General features: G+C 48.5%; 2 protein-coding genes across 10 annotated transcripts in view; one reads left to right on the forward strand and one right to left on the reverse strand.

The window, feature by feature from the left end:
• Positions 1 to 4354, forward strand: part of MCM10 (minichromosome maintenance 10 replication initiation factor) — a 23566-nt gene extending 19212 nt beyond the window's left edge. For all 9 annotated transcript variants that reach the window (XM_083819646.1, XM_083819641.1, XM_083819647.1 and 6 more), the window contains one exon: positions 1 to 4354. The gene's annotated coding sequence lies outside the window, so the exon portion shown is untranslated.
• Positions 3539 to 13883, reverse strand: PHYH (phytanoyl-CoA 2-hydroxylase). Its single transcript, XM_083819655.1, has 9 exons — positions 13642 to 13883; positions 11540 to 11595; positions 10871 to 10981; positions 10262 to 10427; positions 10069 to 10150; positions 8395 to 8576; positions 7330 to 7479; positions 6577 to 6708; positions 3539 to 4560 (listed from the first exon to the last, which is right to left on the reverse strand). Exons 1-9 carry the CDS (start codon positions 13732 to 13734, stop codon positions 4507 to 4509), a joined length of 1026 nt encoding a protein of 341 aa, XP_083675781.1. The 5' UTR covers positions 13735 to 13883; the 3' UTR covers positions 3539 to 4506.
• Between the last annotated feature and the right edge of the window lie 7022 nt (positions 13884 to 20905).

Below are 20905 nucleotides of genomic sequence, written 5' to 3' on the forward strand. Positions count from 1 at the left end.
GTCCTCTTGGCTCGTGTTCTTGGCAGCAGCGTAGCAGCCCTCCCAGCTGACAGAGTGACAGTGTGAAGAAGCCAGGCATCACCGGCCACCTCACTGGTTACAGAGACCACTGCGTGTGCGTGACCTAGAGCAATATTTACCCGCTTGGGCTCAGATTATCAGCGACTAAACCAGCAGTCGGAGGAGATGCGGCTGTTCAGTAAGGATTCCTACCCGCTGTGCCCAGGCAGCCCCGTCAGCCCACTGGTCTCGTAACCAGGTCCTGGGTAAGCAGTTCAATGCCCGTAGTTTTATCGACTGACCTAATACTGAAGCTGCGGGCAGAGGTGGTTTCCTGCCCCTTTCTTTTTGACCTGAAACTACCAGGAGAAATTCTCATCTCACAGCTAACTAACTTTGCCTGCTTTCTGAAGCTGAATTCAAACATTTCACAACTTTTCTCCGTTGGAGGAAATGGAGAAGAGCACAGAGGGTGTTACAGCACCCCTGGGGTGTTCGGTCCAGCCTCCTGCTCCAAGTGAGGCCACCTCCAACACTGGGCCAGGTCAGGAAGCATCCTAAGGGACAAAGGTAGAGCTTGAAATTAAATTCTGCTCAATTCTTTATCAGCCAATTGTTCTCCTACAGGCAATACGTATACTTGCAAGGCAGGAATGAATTTAGAGGAGAAAACGTTCAGACGTGGCAAAAATAGTGAAAAATAATAGAGAAAAATGCCACTGTGGGTGGGCGTGAGGCTTCAGGGGCTCCTTGTGCACCAGGCAGCCGTTGAACTCAGCCTACCTGGAACATGGGGAGCTGCACTGGAGAAGCTCTTCCTCCGCTTCAGATGGGACACGGAATTTCCACAGTAAATCACCCATCATGGCACCATGGCTTCAGAAGCTGCTCCAAAGCTGTAGGGGAAGCCCTGCCTCTAAGCGTGCTCTTTGCTGACACAGCTCTGAGCCCAAACCAGTTTAAATCTCGCTCTGAGGCCCAGTAAAAGCCCAGGCTTGGCTCTGTGCTGGCCACAGCTGCTCTGTGGAGTTGCTGGGAATGACACCAACAAACTGTGTTTTAATAACTCAACGCTCGGCATGCCTGCGCAGAGTCTGGGCACCTCCGAATGGGAAACAGTGTGGGGTTCAACTTTGCTAAACTACAAACGCTTTTGAATAGTCAAATCTGCTTTGAAAACCTGTAATATAGTTAATTAAGCTTCCTTTTTTTCCCCCAAAGTAAGACTTTGATCTGCAGCAGTAGGAGCCAAAACCAGGCTTCAAAATCCCTCCTTTGGCACCTGGACAAGTGTCTTCATATCAAAGCGCTGAGCACGCAACAACTGTCAGGGAGGGCAGGAGTTACAGGCTAAATTTGACGTGTCTGACCTCTTGGTCTGGAAAAATCACACTCAAACACTAAGCAAAGGACCTTCTCTTCATTTATTTTCATTTACTAAGCTCCCCAGAAAAGTGATTTCAAGTGCTTAGGACACACAAAGTGTCTTAAACAGTGGGGCTTCTGGCAAGTGCAGACAGCTGGGTAAGTGAAAATTTGTTGGTGCCCAGCACTTGGCTTCCTTTCTACCAGCCCTAAACAATCAGCTCCTCAAAACAGCATCCAGAGGATGCAATCCTAAGCGTGTGCAAGGCGAGCCAAATGTTTTCTGAGAGCTCTGTTAAGTGCTGGTGGCCTCACTGCCGCTGAGCCTTCCTCAAAAAATTGGGGGGGGGGGGCGGGTGGCTTGGGTAATTATTGCTTTTCCTCTCTTTGGTGGTAAGTCAAAGGAGAAGTGTTAGCTTGGGACCAAGGCTAATAAAACCGTGAAACTCTCCTGTGGCCACAGCTCCTCTGCAGTCACCTCCCTTGCATGTCCCGCTCAGCTCTGCCCACAAACTCAGCTTCTTTTCTGTGAAATCCTGCAGGAGCTGATGCTTTCTGTGGGGACTGCAGCAGGCGCAGGCAGTGATGCCTTGTGCTGCTCTGTGCCCTCTCTACCCTAAACTGCAGAGGTCTGTGTCCCTGTCCCGGGCACAGGGGCTGGGATCTGCTGCCAGATATTCTCCAGCTTTTCAAGTGAGGCTTGGCTGGAAAGAAGAAGGTTACAAATAGCTTCCTAAGAGTAAACTGAGGCAAATCAATGAGACTTGACTAAAAATGGCCTAATTAAAATCACTTTCAGAGCTCGCGCTTCATTTAGAGAAAGTTTCTAAATCATGTATGAAAGTGCCAGAGCAAGCTGCTGCCAGAGGCGCTGCACTGCACGGAAGCCAGACCTTAAAAGAGACAGGGCTGTGGATTTTGTTTTTGTATTCCCTTAAAAAAAGCTTAAAAAAAAAGAGACTGAGTCAAGAGACTGAGGGATCGGACTGCTTTGCATTGTGAGGGTTTGCCCACAGAGGCGAGCTCGCCTCAGGTTTGTCCTCCCCAGGCTCTGGCGTGTGCTTGGCTGGTTGCAGGAGGGAGTGAGCACACGAGTCTCTCATCGACTGCTGCGTTCATGCAGTCTGGGAGGGCTTTGACAGGTTTGTTCCTCTGAAGGAGATTTAAGCCCATAGGCAGAGATGCACCCATTTTTATAAACAAAGCCAAAGCTCTTCCTTCCCCTCTCTCTCCCAGTTGTAGAAAGGGAAACCTCAAAAGCTCTGTGAATCCGTGGGACACCTGTAGATCTTCTCTGCGGTCGCAGCTCCCTCTGCAGCCAGCTCAGCTGCATGAGCAGCACCAGGCAGCGAGGTCTCCCTTGATCCTGTGTCAGGAACGGGACAGAAATCCCCCCCGAGAGCAGCAGCTGGGCTGAGCAGAGCCTCCAACCCACCGGAAATCTTTCTCAGGCCCATGCAGCATGCAAAGGCCAGGTCGAGAAGGTCCGGGTCCGGCGAGGCATCGTGGCCCAGCGCCCTCAGAGAGGGATCGGTGCCGGGGTTACACAGAGCACGCGTTCAGAAACCACGCACACAAACAGCAAACCCACAGACCCTGTAGGAAGAGGAAGAAATCCCAAACCCTTCTCTGCACTGCAGCCAGACTTCACCTGTTTGACGACTGCCTGTGAGCAAACACGTGAGCAGCGTTTGGAGCAGAGCCAGGAGGAGCCAGCCCTGCCACCACCGCCGGCTGCGCAGCACGGCTCTGCTCCGCCTGGCCCTTTGCTACCAGGCTCTGACAGTTCACAGCCAGCAAGCTGCAACAGCTTCACGCCCTGGGCTCTTGCCTGGGCAGCCTCCAGGGTGAGAAGGGTTTGAGTGTTGCGGGTCGAGGACAGGCTGCACCTGATCTGCCTTGCCTGAGCATCCTTCTGCCCGCGGGGCAGCAGAGCAGAAGGAGCCACAAGAGGACATCTGTGCGGCCTGGCCCTTGGACAGCCTTGGACACGAGAGGACGACCCTGCAGCCTCCCAGGGGAGAAAGGCAGAGGGACACTTCGGTGCTGTTTCTTCAGACGGAAGGGCCGAGTGGAAAAGAGCTGAGGACACCAATTTTATACTGGGATGTACAACTACATGCAACACCGGGGTTTCCGAACGGCAGAAGTAATACCACATAGCCTCCGAATATAGTTTTGCTCTAATTTAATAAGTATTTCCAAAACAATAGAGTCTGAAAGCAAAAGAATCTTTCAGAAGTCAAGGAAAAAACAGAGTGAAAGGTGAGAGGGTCATGTCAGAGCACGTCAGTCCACCCAGTGCATCCCGAGGAGTGCCCAACCATCTCCCGACCAGCCAACACCATCAGGCACTTTTTCCAGACCTGCCAGACTCAGAAGAGGGCTCCCCCCTCGTTTCACACAGCCCCAAATCGTTGTGCAAGGCCGCCAGGAGGCTGCTTGGCCGGCCCGGCCATTCCCAACCCTATTAACCACACATTTATCTTGTGCCGGTGCTGCTCAGCTGGCTATCAGACCGCACCAGGCCACGTCTGGAGAACTCCACCAGTGATCACGTTCCAGCCCATGAATTCCCTTTCCCTATGCAAGTGGCTGCTGCTTTGCCTTTGCCCAGTTCCTTGCACAGCTCCCTTCTGCTGGTGTCACTATCTCCATCTCCATCAGCTGTTCTAATGACCTCCCACGTAAGCACGTACTGAGGGTCTGTATGAAACCGACTCCGTGTGCTTACTTTGCATAGAAAAAAGAAGTCAGGCACTTTAAAACAACGTACCCTTGCATAAAAGTCTTATTATTAATATAGCGTCAGCTCAAAGGTACGTCGCCGGAGAAACTTTTAAAAACCAAAGAGTGAAAACATCAACAAATCAAGGTGCTCTTTAAAGACCATCATTCTTTGATTGGCTAAAATAACCACAGCAAATCTCTGTTTTCCTAGGTTAGGTTTTCTTTGACGTACATCAGCTGTTCAACCTCAGTGCGATTATTTTGCATTAGCATAAAAAGGTTTTGCGGTGCAGCGTTTGGCTGAGTTACCGATACGCGGGTCACCAAGGCGCACGCAACTCTGCTGCTCTCTCCCGTCAGAGGCGCTCAGACTCGGACAGATGTTTTCCATCCTGGTCCTCAGATGTTCTTCTACAGATTAATCCTTTCCCCTTGCACAAGCCGTGCTCGGAAGTTCCAGATATCCTTCAAAACAAAAAATGAGACAAAGGAAAAAAAACACACCACGAACCTTACTGAATATCCTTTCAAATCCTAAATATCAAGAAGCAAAACAGCCAGAACTGGGAAAAAGGCACAGCCTCCACTCCACTGGCAGGTCTGGCACGGCCTGCGAGCTGCCCGCAGTTCAGTTCTGGAAGGAAACAAGCAGCACAACGAATATTATCCCTGCAGAAGTCGTCCTAACATGCTGGCACACACAATGCCTCCCTTGTGCACCCCTGGGTGACCGGAGAAGCTCAGGGACTGACTGCGTATTGCATGCTGCTACACGTGAGCAAGCGACTTGCTCTGTGCAGCAGAGCCCAGCAGGAAATAACAGCGATGACATGAAAACGTTCCCTTTGCCAGAAACGGGGTGGCGAGTGGACATCGCTGCGGACTGTAAAGCAAAGGAAAAGACCGCTTCAAGAAGGTAAGCCTTGGGCAAGTTCCTATCTTGGTTTCCCTGTCTGAGGATTGCTTAGTTCTCATCATTGGTCTCGGGAAGGTAAAATATAAGACCCGAGCACTCCTCCTCGGGAAGAAGCTCCAACTCTGGTTAAAGAAATTATAACGCTACAAGAAAACACATAGACTCATCTAAGGCACACGTGGGCACACACTGATTTCCACTCCCAAGAAGGAACTTCGGATTTCACTGCCTACCTACATAACTCCAGGAATCAAAAGTCAAGCAGCTGTAACTTCAAAGACAATCTGCAAGTCCAGGGTTACAAAATAAGACCCGATACCCAGCCGTACCTCGGCACACCGTGGAGAAAAAAACAACGCAACCAAAGGTGAAAAAGAAAGCCTTCTGCTCCATAATGCCGTAGGTATTGAGTAACTTCAAAAGGAACTCACTGCCTATTACACCTGGCCTTGGTACTGGATGTGTATCTGTCTGGGAACTGCTGTGGATAAAGAAATTCAGAACACTTGGAAACATTCAGCCCCTGTAATAAGGTTTGTTCTTCTTTCAGGCGCTTAATCCCTGGAGAATTTAGATTTGTTTTATATTTTACACAACGGTTTCAATTATTTATTGCAAGAATGTTACATTCATCTCTTTTTTTTTTCTCTTCTGTTTGTGGCAGATATATAATGCTGCCTACATCCCTGCTTTTGCCTCAAGTCTGAACAATTGATGTGGGATTATACTTAACCAAAAAACAATCCATCAACTTTTGCAGTCAGATGCGGCCACTTGTTTTAAAAGGAAAATCCACCTGCCATCAGGAGTTGAAACCATAAGAGCTGGGGACATGCCAGATGGAGACAAGCACAGAATTTATCATTGCACCTCCTAGTTATTGTGAATTTGGGACAAGAGATCGCTACATCTTCCTGTTTACATCCTGCGGTCCAAACACAGCTGCCAAGGGCTCTGGTTAAGCAAACCTGGAACCAGGAGATGCAGCAAAGGGTAAAGCTTGCATAAATTGCCCCGGTTCCTGCCTTGCCACGTTAGCCCCCCCCTACTGCTACCCAGTGGGGCAAAGCCAGGCGTCTTGTCAGAGAGCCCAGACCCCCTTGGATGGTGTGAGAAGAGCGAAGCCATCACTCCAGCAGAGCCCAGAGCTCCTCCTCACTTACACGACTCCAGTTGCAGCCACCTGAAGAAGTCCTGACGTGGTCTGCACCTTCCCAGCTTGCTGAGAGGGACCAAGGCACGTTCACAAAATCCACTTTGGTGAGCAGAGCTCAGGAGGAGGAACTGCTAGAGCTCAACCAACACGAAAGAGCTGCCTAGGGAGCGAGGCCGTTTCTCCAGCACAGGTAGCTAGACAGCAAGAAGCAGCCTTAAGAGCACAAAGGCCAAAAAAAAAGCCTGCAACCATCCTCAGAATATGAGATCTTTTATTTTGCCAAGCACCTCTGCTTGGCATAGCTTCACCTGTGAAACTGGGAGTAGCAAAACCACAAAACTGCCATACAAGAGGTACGTAGAAAAGGGAACCGAAGAGGATTGTAACAAGGAACACACCAAAGTCTTACCCTGAGTTTCATTGAAGGCAAGCTGTATTTCTTTTGTACCATTTCTTGCAGTTCTTTCTCCAGGTCTTCTTGGATCGTGTTCTTGACATCGATGTAGTAGCCCTCCGAGCTGGCAAAGTGGCAGCTTATACTCTGTGGGAGGAAACTGGGCATCACACTACTGCCCTGGCTACAAATAACAAATGGAAAAAATACTCCTGTGTCCCTGGTCGTAGGCACCACACTCTTTCCTTACAGACCAACTCTGCAAGTTCCTTCCTCCATTCAGAGAACTCCTGCAAGGGTTTCCCTGGAGAAATATTCCTGCTCACACACATGCTCGTCTTTCTCCCCTCCTCACAAAGCATTCCCCCAGCCCCAGGAAGAGCTCCACTCCCATCGCTTCCATCCCTCTGCCTCCCCCCACCAGCGTTAGGCAGGATGTTTCCGGCCACCCTGGAAATGAGAGAGCAGCACTAAGCTCACCATCCCACAGATTTCTAAACACTTCAACCAGAGATTCAACACCTAATTTCTGCTCCTGCTCTGTTTTTTCTCAAACAGCCCTACAGCATGCTCTTCTCCCAAAACACAGAGATGTTAAAAAGGAAGAAAATCAGAGAGAGACAGCAAAAGTATACCAGGAAGTTAAAAACCACCTTTAAAAGTTCATCAGATATTCATGAGCTTGGGGTGCCGGGTATTATTTTGATCAGTTGCAAGCAAGCAAGCAAACAAAAATATCAGCAGGTACAGCAAGGCATGGTTTCCTACCTTTCGGAAACCCGACGTCCTGTTTATCCCAGAGCCATGAATGAGCAGCGGATGGAAGAACACCGTGTCTCCCTTCTCCATGACAAGGTGAACCTTGGGACCGTTCTCGTCGTAATCGATAATCCCGTGGAAAAGCTTGTTTGTCTTACCCTAGGGGAAAAAAAAATAAAAAAAATGCTGAGTTGAAATCACTCAGTTAAAATTGGAGCAAGTGGAGATTCTCAGTGCAGGGAACGGTGGAGACAGCTCCTGACCTGCGTTCCTCCGGGAAGGTTATTTGGTATGGCCAGCTGAGAGCCCGCCTGCGTGCCTACAAGTCTTGCTACTACAAGCCTGAGGTACAGCAAAATCATATTTTTTTTTCTGTTTTCTGAAGCCGGATGACAATTAAGAAGGTTTCTCCACTGGAGAGAACGGAGAAGGGCACCAGGGAATCCCACAAGAGATGCCACCTCTGGGGTCCAGCTTTCTGCTCCCCATTTAGCCACCATCAGTGCTGGGTCAGGCTAGGAAATACCCGTTCTTAACAGGAAGGTAACATTAGGTATTTAATCCCAGCCTTTTAATTACTATCCCGTTTTGCTCCTACAGCAAAGCACATGAGCTCTGCAAGCAGGAACAAATTCTCGGGAGGAGAGAGAATCCTCAGACTTGGCAAGGGCACTGGAAAATGGTTGCACGTGTTTAGGCAGCTATGCCACAACGTGACGGACAATTCAGGGGCCCCAGCCCCTGGCCCCAAACTATGGTGCAAGTTCAGCTCCAGAAAAGGATCCCCTCCAGCGTCTAGGTATAGAGCTAGAGGGGTATTCTTGAAAGTACACCAATACTATGCCGTGATTTACCAGGTGTTACTTTCCTCTAATGAAGAACCAGGGCAACCTCACTCCAAAAGGCTTTGGGTGAAGCTGGGAACAGGAGCAAATCTGCCCAGTGAGGCAAACTAAGGCACTCTCCCACAAAGCAACAAGACAGCGTTTGCAAAGACATCAAAACCCTTGCTGAGAACCTCAGCTTTGTCCCATGCCCCACGTCTCCGCGGTGAGCCCCCCCGTGCAGCTCTACCTCCCGCTGCGGGTAGGCGTGAGGCTTCAGGGGCTCCTTGTGCGTGCCCGGCTGCACGACCAGGCACCCGTTGGTCTCGTCAGCCCTCTCCATGGCGGTCCAGGAGCACACGATGCGGTCCGCCGGCCGGAACGGGAAATAGTGCAGGTCCTGATGCATGGGGTGGAGAAAAGTCTGCTTATCTGCAACACAGGGGCAAAACCTTCAGCCTCATCGAACGGGACACGGTCTCCTCAGAAGACTCCTTTGGTGGCCTTCGCTACCACCACCACCCGCCTGCCAAGCTTTCGCCTTGCACTCGGCTGCTCTCGTTCGTGAACTTTAACCAGCACAGTGTTGCATAAACCTTTCCCAGCACAAAGATTTTCAAATAACTCCAGACAGCAGCGCCGGGAAGGCTGTCAAGAAGTCTCTTGATCTGTCGCTGTGCTGCAAGTAGAATCAGCCCTGCCCATGCTGCACTCCACAGATGTTCATTTGGCTCTTTATTCTCTTTTATTTTTTTCAATCTCCCCAGACAGTCCACCCAGCATCCTACTAGCCTTCTTCCTAGAGGCTTTTTTCCCCTCTAAAGTCAAAACAAACAAGAATATTACTGTAGGTTTGCTTGTTATTTCTCTTCTTACTATGGAAATGGAAACATAGCATCCTCTTTCGCACCAAAACCTTTTACATATTTGATGATTTATTTCACCATTGAGTTTGCTCCCAGGACAGATTTAGTAAGGCTGTTTCTACTTGCTTCTTTTGTCACATTATTTAGAATTTGGGCAGCCTAGAAAACTCTCCTGAGACCTGCACCTCTCCTCAAGTACTCTCAAAAACACCGAGTGGAGGTCTTATAATTACAGAGCAGCTTCCCATTTCTTGACAACGATTGTTTTCTTTCTGCGTTAAAAATGCATGGTCTCCTGTTGAATTCCCAAACAAAAACGACACACTTTTCTGCGACGTTTCTAAGATGGCAAGTGGAGATGACTTTCACCGGCTCAGTATCTTAATAACTCCACATACTGTGTGTCTGCACACCCGAGCATAAGAAACTGCTCAGGTCTCAACTTCCCTAAACTGAAACAGCTTACGTGGGGTCAGAGCTACTTTGGAAAACTGTAACATGGTTGGTCAGGTTCTCTTTACGCTCCCTGCTCATCATCCTTGTATAAATGATGATTTCAATTTCTAGCAGGAGCAGCCAAAGCCAGGCTTCAAACTCTTTCCTTTGGCACCTGCTCAAGTATCATCACATCAAACCGCTGAGCATGCAGCCGCTGTCAGCGAGGTCAGGAGTACAGAAACTCTGAGCAAAAGATGATCTCTGTATTTATTGCCTTTTACCGAGGTCCAAGGAAGCACTTGTTATCACCACGTTTGAAAAGTCAAGCTTAAAGGCATGTCATGTTTCCAACAGTGGGCCCTTACGCAAGCACAGCCGGCTGAACGGGGAGCTCGCTGGCCCACTTTGGTGCAGCCAAGGAAACAAACAAACAAAATCCGCTGAAAACTGAAATACAAAAAAATGTTATCTAAGTAAGCTAAGGTTAAAGAACCCCAAACTGTTACCAAAGTGGTCTCATAAATTTACAAAATTATTTTGTTTTAGTTTGTCTCACATTATTCAATAGACAGCATACACAAACGATTTCTGCATTTCTCTCTTCTCCTAGTTCTCCTTACCAGAATCTGGAAGTTTGTTTATCAGCATGGTGTGCATTGCCATTATGTTTGGCCCTGTGAAGCACTCAACGTATTTGAGGACCTAAAAGGGAGAAAACAGAAAAAAATATAAGGAACATGAAAGACAAGAGAAAAGATTGCTGAAGGGCTGCATATTTTATTTTATTTTACATTTCTTTTTACTTATTTTTACCTGGGGCAGGGTGCAGTATCTGAAGAGCTCCTCATCTTCCTGGAAGTCCTGCACTTTATTAACTATATTTTCAGACTGGCCATACTCGGATTTCAGGGCCTCATTTTTCATAATCATAGCTCCCGGGAGGCTCACCTCCTTCTTACAGATCCTTATGAACTCCTTCCTGCAAAGCAGGAGGGAGAGAAGACAGAGCGCATCATAGGTATATTTGGGCAAATTACTCTCCTCAAAGACACTGCATCCAGCACCACCACACACATCTGTTTTCATAGGATCCCAGGACAGTTTGGGCTGGAAGGGACCTCAAAGCCCCCCCGGTGCCACCCCTGCCATGGGCAGGGACACCTCCCCCCAGCCCAGGCTGCCCAAAGCCCCATCCAGCCTGGCCTTGGGCACTGCCAGGGATGGGGCAGCCACAGCTCCTCTGGGCAGCCTGGGCCAGGGCCTCACCGCCCTCTGAGGGAAGAATTTCTTCCTTATAGCTAATCGAAATCTCCTACTTGTAGTTTAAAGCCATCTCCGTCACTTAGTTTTGGGAGAGTCCAACTTCCCCAGGCTCGCCCCTGTGCCCACGACCCATCAGCACCTCGGCCAAGCGTCCTGTACCTGAAGCGCTCAATGTCCTCATCGGAAACGAGCTTCTTAATGAGCAGATAACCGTTATCTTCATAGAACTGCCTTTGCTCTGGGGTGAGGACGTTGTTGTCCAGGGTATAGCTGAGACACGCAGGAGAAAGGCGGTGGTGCGTTAGGGCGAAGCACAGGGCATCGGCGCCCGACGCTAGAGGCGGATGGCCCCAACCAACCCCGGGGGAAAATTATTGAGGAACCCTCTCACAGCAGGCACCAGGGCACTTGAACGTCACCTCAGCTCTCCAGACACACGGTTATTTACCGTGCCCGAGGGATGGCTCAGCCCAGCAGCGCCAACACGGTGTGTGGAGCACCTCTGCCACATGCAGAGCTGGAAGCAGCTGCTGCTGTGCTCCGTGCCCTTCTGAATGGGAAAGGCTCAGCAGCTTTGCTTTCAGCAGGGAGGTAGGAGCACGTGGGAATGTCCTCCACAGTCAGATTATCTGCTTGGACGTTTTCAAGATTTGGGGTTAAGCTTTATTATTAAACTACAGTTAAATCAGGAGAATACATCCCTGCAAAATGGAGGACTACGCAAAGACTGATGATCAGTGCAGGAGCTAAGTTGTGCGGGGTGGAAACAAAAATCGAGCTCAGCAGTGTTTGTTTTTTCTGCTCTCTACAAAAGAGGATACAACTTACCGAAACCTCCCTGGCTGAGGAGCAGCACTAATGTGTGCTGAAGTAGGAACGCTTGTCTGGGGTGCAAATTAAGGAATATACGCTCAGACACATAGAGTTAATGAACATCTCCATGTCCTGAATCCTACCACGTGGGTCATCTTAAAAATATCACAGAATCATAGAACGTCTTGGGCTGGAAGGAACCTCAAAGCCCCAGTGCCACCCCCTGCCATGGGCAGGGACACCTCCCCCCAGCCCAGGCTGCCCAAAGCCCCATCCAGCCTGGCCTTGGGCACTGCCAGGGATGGGGCAGCCACAGCTCCTCTGGGCAGCCTGGGCCAGGGCCTCACCGCCCTCAGAGTAAAGATTTTCTTCCTTACATCTAACCTAATTCTCCCACTCATGGTTTCAATACACCAGTATTACCAATAGCCACCAATCTCTAACGTACCCATCCCTAAGAGCAGCTACAGGAGGCAATTAGGTACATACAAGATGATATAAACTCCCTATTGTGCAGGTTTCATTTTAAATAAACAGAGAGATCAGGACACTCTTCTCCAGGCTGGGAAGGTTGGGCCTTGGGGCGAGCTGGCAGAAGGCAGCTAACTCCTGCCGGAGGATTTACTAAGCAGGGAGAAGTGGCTGCACACATCTGCACCCCAGCAGAGCAGCTCAGAGCTCCCGTGGTTTGGGGCCGCTTCCTATTTTGTGACTCTGGTGTGACCAGTATCACCGCCAAGGTATTTCTTCCTCTGTAAAAGGAGACATTGTTGGGGTGGAAAGGTGACTGTCATGGCAGATTCCTCAGAGCTAGGGATTAAAACAAAACTGGTGCACCGAGGGAACGTATGTCAAATAAACCCGTTCTTACCAGTTTCTGTTATTTACCTTACCCACACACCTTCCTTGTTCCAGCCCAGTTTAATCATAGTTTTGTCCAAAGCTCTTCATGTCACAGCCTTTATGTCTAGATTTAATAACAGCAGTGCCTGAAACTGGATACAGACCTGGGGGGTCCCCTGGGTTTGCCTGAAAAAACACAAGTAAACCTAACAATAATGGGGAAACACTTTAGGATCCCATCAGGAACGTACTCCCCTTACAACCAGGATGCTTTTCCTTGCATTTACGTCTGATTTTGTGCCCCTGCTCGCACCTGTGTCTCTTACCAGCCTGAGTTAACTGCTATCCGTACATCTTTATACTTTTTATACATTTGGAGACTTTTATGTGCTGCTTGATCACATCCTCTTCACTAATTTATTATAATTCAGAAAACTTGCCAGCGTTCAGCTCTCACTGAGAATCAGCAGCATTTAATTTATTTTTTATTTTTTAAAAACAGCAAAATTTAAGGCAGCAGCTTTAAAAATAGTACCAGCAGGCAGTCTTCATTTAACTTTTGGAAATGTGGAACAGACCAGGGTGAAAACTGTCTGCCCCAGTCTTGTTTCTTTGGTCTATGGTAAGGCAGGCAGCCTCCAAAATCCCTACATCCTTTCCCACTCACCAGTGCAGCACAGACAAAACCTCGCAGCTTTTCCTGGTGCTGGTCTAATGGTCAGGTCTGCAGCTGCCGACAAGGTCTGAGACTTGCTGTGTGATTGCTGAGCCCTGCAGGGTTTATTTCCCCCCAGAACGTCAATCTTTAGGGTAAATCCCCCTGCTCACTGCTCCCGACACACAGGCAGGTGCAGGATGCACAAGCGTGTTGTGTTTTCAGCGTGTTTTATGAGCAGACCCCGAGAAACGAGCAGGCAAAGCTGACCGGAACATCACGTGCCGTGGAGCGATGCCAAAACGTGGCCGGCCCATCAGATGCACAGCCCCGTGCCCGGGTTGTAGGGCACGGGGAAGAAACTCCAGGTGGCGAGAGGTTTTTGGGGCGGGACTCCCCAAAACCAAACCGCCAGGACATGCGCTGCCCTGCTGCCTACCTGCCTGCCTGCCACACGCTCCCACCCCACAGCCGGGGTGCCTGCGCATCCTCATAGAGCACCACCGAAGCCCTCCTAGGTGTGCGAAAGCGCACGCAGCGGGGTGGGGGCATCCAAAAGGCCCCCACCCCAAGAGGGCCAACGTCTCACCGCCTCCCTCCCCACGGACATAAAGGATACAAGAGCGGGGGCTGTCCCCAGCCGGGGCGAGAGGTGCCGGAGGATGGTGTCCAGCCGAGCCGCCGGCCCCGACCTCTTCCCCAGCTGCTCCATCGCGCTCGTCCCGCAGCCTGACCCTACAAACACCCGGGGAGGAGCTGGGCCCCGTCACCCTCCGCAGCCGCTGCCTGGGCTGCACATGCGCCAGCAGCCGTGCATGCTCAGAGAGGCTGCAGAAAGGGAGCCAAGGCCTGGCAGGGTTTGCGAGTGGGAGGGCCCGCTGGAGGCTGGGAAGTACGTGGGGAAGCTCCGAGCGTGCTTTTTGCTCGCTCCCCCCTTCCCGTGTTTTTCCCTTTCTGTGCCAGCAGTTACTGAGCTGCGAGGATTTAATCAGCCCTGTGCAGAGAGCGGCGCTTGGCACGCTCGGTCACAGACCACGGATGAGGCTGGCAGGAATATTTTTTTTTTTTTAGCTCCCATCTCTCAGGAGACTTTCAGAGCTTGCCTCGTTTCTCCATGAATCAGTCTGCAAAGATCTTTATTGCCCCGTAGTCACCTCAACACCGTGTCAGGGTGCGTTTCCTAAGTGCCTTACTTGCATTGATACAGACCTGGAATGCTTGCAGCCTCCATCACATCTGCACTGGATGCAGGACGCTGTGCTGGGTGCCCTTTCTGCCCAGCTCCTGCGGCATCTCCGGTGCTTATAAGTCAGCAAAGAGGCCAAGGAGCAAAGCAGGTCACAGTGCTGCACCTGGGGAGTTCGGGGTGAGGAAGAAAGCCTGGAAGGGAAGTCCTGGTGTAGGAGGATAAGAGCCCTTAGCATTAAAACGTCCATGTGCTCAGAAGTGCTGCATGGGTGTAGGTTGCTCCTAGCATCCTCTCCTCTGCCTTAACTAACACCGTGAGCATGTCACCTGAGAAGCCTGGGAATATTAAGGGACTTAAAACACCTCCAGCATAGCTCAAAAGGTGATTTTTGTTATTTTTGCACAGCTGCTGTTGCCGGTGCTCCTTTTAGAGCCTTACCACTCCTCCAAAGTGGGCTTCAGGTCCCCTGTGTCACCGTTTAGACTAGCTTGTGCCATCGGTGTGGCAATCAGTTCATCCTCGCTTTCCCTTAAAGTGCTATGCTGTGAGGCAGGCGCAGCTGAAAGGTGAGGTTTCTGATGACGGAATTAGCCATCGTGCTTCCTTCTCCATTCCCTGGGCTAGGGGCGTTTGTCTGACCAAGACAGAGCAAAGCACTGCAGGGAAAAACCGTTAACAAACACTTTGCAGCAATATAAACCAAGTAGCAGCATCAGGACTGGAGGGAAATTACGCTAAGAATTGACATTATTGTGCCAACCCACTGTATGCCAGCACCTGCTCAATTCCTTCATAACCCTCTTCTGCATGAGCGACGCAGCCAGGCCCTGCTCCTGAAGATGCACCGTCACCGCTGCTGTACAGTTCTCCAGGAGAGCACGTCCCCTGTTGCTCCGAGCCATCTCACGATGATGGGGTGTGCACCACAGCTACTTTAGGAAGCTCAAGTCCATTGTGCAACAGCTTGGGCTCGAATCCAAGGTGGCGTCTTGATGAAACAAGACCTCGGCTGTCAACATCCTGAGCCTCAGTATGTTAGCTCTACAGACAAACAGAAACGAAGGCATGGATAGGAAGTGCTTCTGAACTTCACCTGCATCCTAAAACCAAACCTGAATGCCTTCAAAACTCAGTGGCAAAACTATCAAGGACTTAAGTAAAGATGTAGCACAGCAGGGTACGTAGTTCATTTGTGGCAGCTGCCCGGACTGGAGCGCGATCCTGTTTCTTGCTCATGTGGCCAGCAGTCCCATGCACGCTCAGTGAGGTTGGTCACTCCCTTCAGGGACTGTGACAGAAGGGAGGGTGTTCACGCAAGCGGGAAAAAACAGGATCAGGAACCCAGAAAAACACTTCTCATATGACAAAACTGTTCTGTGTAGTCAGAGGGAAGCACGCAGGCATGACGAAGGGAAAACAAGCGGCAGCAGTGACAGCACACAGCCCTTTATTGCCAGTAACAGCAGACCTTTGACTCCTGATCTATAGGAAAACCCTTAGTCATAGGTAAACAAAAAGTTAATAAGAGTCTCTCTAAAAGCAAATTCAAGGGAAAGGAAAAAAAGCAACAAGAGTAGCAGTTTTATTACAGAAGTTGTAATTACAACTGCACCGAAAGCTCTATTTATAATTCAGATATATGCTGTAATTACCTTCACAATCCAAAGAGACAGGATCCCCAATAAATCTTCACCTGTGACAAAATTCAGGTACGAGACATCAAAAAGACAAAAGACGAACAATACTACACATGCCAGTTCTGACACAGACCCCTCGTGATGTAGCTATTTCTTCCCCTGTATACGTTTAACAGCATCTTCTGCAAAGGTGGCTTTCGTGTCTGAAAAAAATAAAAAGAACGTGTAGTGAGTAATTCTGCTGTACTGATTTAGAAGCTTGAGAACTAACATGCTTTTATACATACATAATACACATACATACCTGTGTGTATGTACATATATGCAGTTTTAAACACGAATCAATCAAACCTCAGAGAGCTCATCTCCCTGTGCATTGTTTACAATCATTCCTGTTTACTTATTGCTTCTCTGGTGATGTGGCTAACACTACCCGTGTTAGCACTGGTAATACTGGTTAACATCCAGTAACACTGGCTTGCACAGCAACTCCCACGTTCCTGGCCCACCCTGTTACATCAAATCCCCAAATAATTCAGGATACGTCATCCACCTTGACACAGAGGAACGGACGGCTGAGGTGCGACTGCCCTTTATTTGTACCGTCACATACAGCCCGTGCCCAAAGCATTTTACACATGTACTTTAATATAACAAAAGGGTGATTTCAGGCATCGCTGCCACCGCTCTGTGCTGCAGAAGCGAGAACCACACCGTGACATAAATGGCACGACTGCTGTATTCACTAATATTTATGTATTCTAAAAACTGGGAAAGCGTTCGCTGTTCCGTAACACACGTGGTATTCTCTCATATATAATATGGTGGTCTGGTCAAATGAAAAAAATGTCCTTTGTATCTTATTCAATAAATGAAAAAACACTACAGAGTGAATCATTTTTGAAATACATTCATAAGCTTTGCTAAAGTACAGACTGAATATCACCAACCTAGGAAAAGAAAGAAGGAAGAGACTTTCTTTGTTAAGATAACTGATGGCGACATTCATCTTTTTATTAAAATTAATGGCATTTGACAGCGGCCGTGTCTTTGCAAATTACTTTTACAGCTATGTCTGTCAGTTTACCAAGTTTTATAGAACATTTTTATACAGCTGTTTTGCATTTGGCTTTTAGTTTTAATGTTTTCTGTTCATTAAATCACAAAACTAATAAAAACTAAACGATCAGGATTTCTACAAGCAGCACTGAGATGGTTCTAATGCACAGCGTTGTAATTTAATAAGCATCTCAATTGACTATTAAAATCCACATTATGATCAGAACTGTAATTCCAAAGATGAGGTCTTCTGAAAGCCTAATTTACTGCAGTGGGAAGTGGCAGCTGCTGCAACTCAGCAAAATTAGCTTTTTTAAACTTAGATGTCAGGGAAAACGGATGTAGGAGCCACTAACAAGAATAATAAAATCTACCACCAACACACAGGTTCACTTTTCAACACCAGAAGATTCAAGAAGGGCTTCTGCGGATATATTAGCAGCAAAAGGGAGACAAAATGTGGACCCTGTGGGGAACAAATAGAAGGGGCTAGTGATGAAGGACACAGAAAAGGTCAAGGGAACTGCATGGGAACTGCTGGCATGGTCTCTGAGGTTCCTGAAGTCAGGTTCCCGAGTCAAGCAGCAAGATCCCAGGGCAAAAAACATCACTTGTGTTGCAGAAGACTGAGTCAGAGACCACTTGAGCAAAGTGGGCATTCTCAGATCTGTGGGACTCGCTACATGGGATGTATCAGCTCATGCTGAAACTGCAAAGCTGCTCCCTCTGCTGTTGCCAGGAGAGGTTCATGATGTCTACAAAAAGGCAAACGTCACACCTGTCTTCACAAGACGAAGGATCTGGGGAGTTACAACTATGCCCCGGTCTCCAAAAAGATTATGGCTTAAGTCCTCCTGGGTTTGCCATGTCCAGGTACACCAAGGACAAGACAATTGGGAACAACCTGCATAGATTTACCAAAGGCAAATTGGGCCTGGCCAATCTCCTCACCTTCTGCAGTGGAACAGCTCTGCGGACTCGGGCAGGGCAACGGACAGCGTTTACTTTGACATTACAAAGGTTTTTGCCCTGTTGGGACAGGCGGACTATAAAAATGGGTGGAACGTTGGCTGAACTGCTGCGCTCAAAAGGCCGTGACCAGCAGTACAAAGTGCAGCTGGCTGCAAAGCAGTTTAGCAGGAAAAGCCTCAATGGATGAGATGAAGATGAGCAGGAAGTGTACACCTGCAATCAGGAAGGTTTGGGTTGGGAAAGACCTTTAAAGGTCACCTAGTCCAACGCCCCTGCCACGGGCACGGACGTATTTCAGGTTGCTCAGCGGGAAGGGCTAACTGCATGCTGGGCTGCATTAGCAAGATGCCCCCAAAGCGTCAAGGGAAGTGATTGTTCCCTTCCAGCAGGCACCTGAAAGATTACGTCTGGACATTGCGGGTAGTTTTGGGCTCCCCAGCAGGAGAGAGAAAGAGACATTGGCACGCTGGAGCTGGTCCAGTGGAGAGCCACCAAATTAGGAGGCTGAAGCATACGATGCACAAGGAAAGGCTGAGAAAATACTGCAGCCGGAGGAAGAGAAGGCTCCACAGAGATCCTACAGCTGTCTGCAAGTGCCTAATAGATACTAGAGAAGACAGCCAAACTCTTCCTGAAGGTTCACAACAAAATCAAGAGACAACAGGTCTGCAGCAAGGAAAATTCGGCAACAACTGCAGCAAGGAAAATGTCTGCAACTGCAGCAAGGAAAATTCCTTTTAGATACATGAAGAAAATCAGGCCAAATTTCTCAATTAGGCCAAAACTTCAATTTCAGGGGTGGCCAAAGACTGGAATAGGGGGTATGGAAGGACTGAGCAACGTCCACCATGAAGATATTCAAAACTTGACTCATACAGGCCTCAGAAACCTAGTGTGATTGTCCTTGCTTTGGACCAGAAGCCTGTGAGACACCTGTTCCAGACTAAATTATTTTAAGAGCTCATTTACTATACAAGGCGCATCCTCTGAGTGACCTGTTGTAACAAGGAATGTGTATCGTGTGTGAACACAAATATACATTTACCTTAGAAACACCAGGACCATTTTTATGTGGTTACCATATCTCCCTCTTTGATGGTTGGAGATGTGGAGTAACAGCTTCTTCATACCTTAAAAAGAGGCAACAGAAGAATTTAAAAATAATAAAAAAAAAAGAAAAAACAAAACCACACACAAAAAACCAGCCTCTTCCTGCACAGCAAGCTCTTTCACCACCACCTGATCCCTGCAGTTTGGGAGCTGATGGGCAGAATTGCCCTTCACGGAGGTGTTGATCCAACTGAGGTCTCCTCCCTCTCCCCGCTGACCACCTAACCTGGGACAAATGCCCCCAAAATTATACAGGGATACGTACTACCTTCCCCCACTTTGAGCTCTGGCCAGAGGTTGCAGTCCTATCTCGTGGTCAGAATACAGACACACCTCCAGATGATGACTCCTCCCAACCGCTTGCCAAACATTTAGTGGAAAAAAAGTCAATAAACCAGCAAATATTGGTTACTGTGCCCATCTGCTCACCCTCCGGGCACTCTTTTTTCTGAGTTCTGCCTTGTTCCTGCAGCACTCACCCTAACTCTCACGTCTCCCAAGTAGAAAACGGCTGGCTAGTCCTCAATTACCAGCAAAACATAAGTTCAAAATAATACCTTTAAAAAAAAATAAAAATAAAAACCATTCTGACGTCATATACCATTACAGCTAATTTCAAGGGCGTTATTTTACCCCTGCTGCAGGGGAAAAGCAAAAAGACAGAGGAAACCTCATATTAAAGAGCGATTGTAATAGATATTAACTATCTAACAATCCATGCTACTTATCAATTGTATTGTTCAGGCCAGGGAGCTTTCCAGTCATTAAATTCCTTCTTCTTACTCTCCACTCCTGCCGTAACTTCGATGGAGTTTTACAAGTAGCCTTTTCTTCGAGACTGACTTGTGGAAGCTGGTGCACGCAGATACCTGTGTACGCAAATGAAAGCACATTACATTTGTATAGGAGACTGGACAAAGCTAATAAAAAACACTAGCTGTTGCTTTCTCATGGTTTTTGACGCCAGCAAAACACTACGCATTAAAAAAATTAATTTAAAAGGCTATCTTTTAGTGCTAGAAATATCTGCTGATTGTTCAAAGCTGGATGACTTTGGACTTGCTAGTCCTCTTCGTATACCCTCCTATAGCTTAGGCTCGATCTAAAACCTGGTATTTCGCAAATAAAGCTTCTGCACAAATCACCGCATTCACCAGGTGACGATAAGGGCGGATTACAGCTCAGCGTTATCACCCCCTCTGAATCCAGTGGCACAGCTGGAAATAACTCCCCACATCAGCCCTGACCAGGGCAAACACCACCTCTGGGCTGCCAGCGCCAGGAAGCCCTTTGGGATGCAAACTGCTGCCATCAGAAACCAACGAGGCATTTCCCCTGGCAGTGCTGCTGCTGGTGGCTGGATTCAGCAGCTCCAAAGGGAAGCTTTCTCTGAACAGCTGGACAGAAAAAAAAAAAAAAAGGGGTTTCACCCTGAAAGCTTTTAGGAACACGATGACCGACGGCTGTGAATTTTCACTCACCTTGCTGATGAAGCAGCCTTCCTCCAGGCACCCTCACCCGTGAGGGGAAACCTTCAAAGCACGCTCGGTAAAAGAGAAGGGTTGGTTTCACACCTGGCTGATGAACTTATCGACAGACCAGCGAACAGCTACAAACCAGAACATTTTCCTGCGCGGTACGAGCCCCTCGCACACATCTAGCACCAGCTGAAAACACAAGCCGTCTTTGTAACAAGCGCTTTCACATACAAGTACTGACCACTTCATACACATTTCATCTAGTTTTTTTTTTTTTTTTAATCTAATGAAGTTATTTACGCAGTGACAGTCTTTTCCTTGACCATAAAGAACAGAAGCCCAGCCACACGGTTTTGTATCAGAACACAGAATGCATTTCACAAAACGGTAAGGGGGAAAAAAAAAAAACCTTAATTCAGGACTTTTTGCATAGACAGC

This window comes from Anser anser (assembly GCF_964211835.1).
Source record: "Anser anser genome assembly, chromosome: 1".
Lineage (NCBI taxonomy): Eukaryota > Metazoa > Chordata > Aves > Anseriformes > Anatidae > Anser > Anser anser.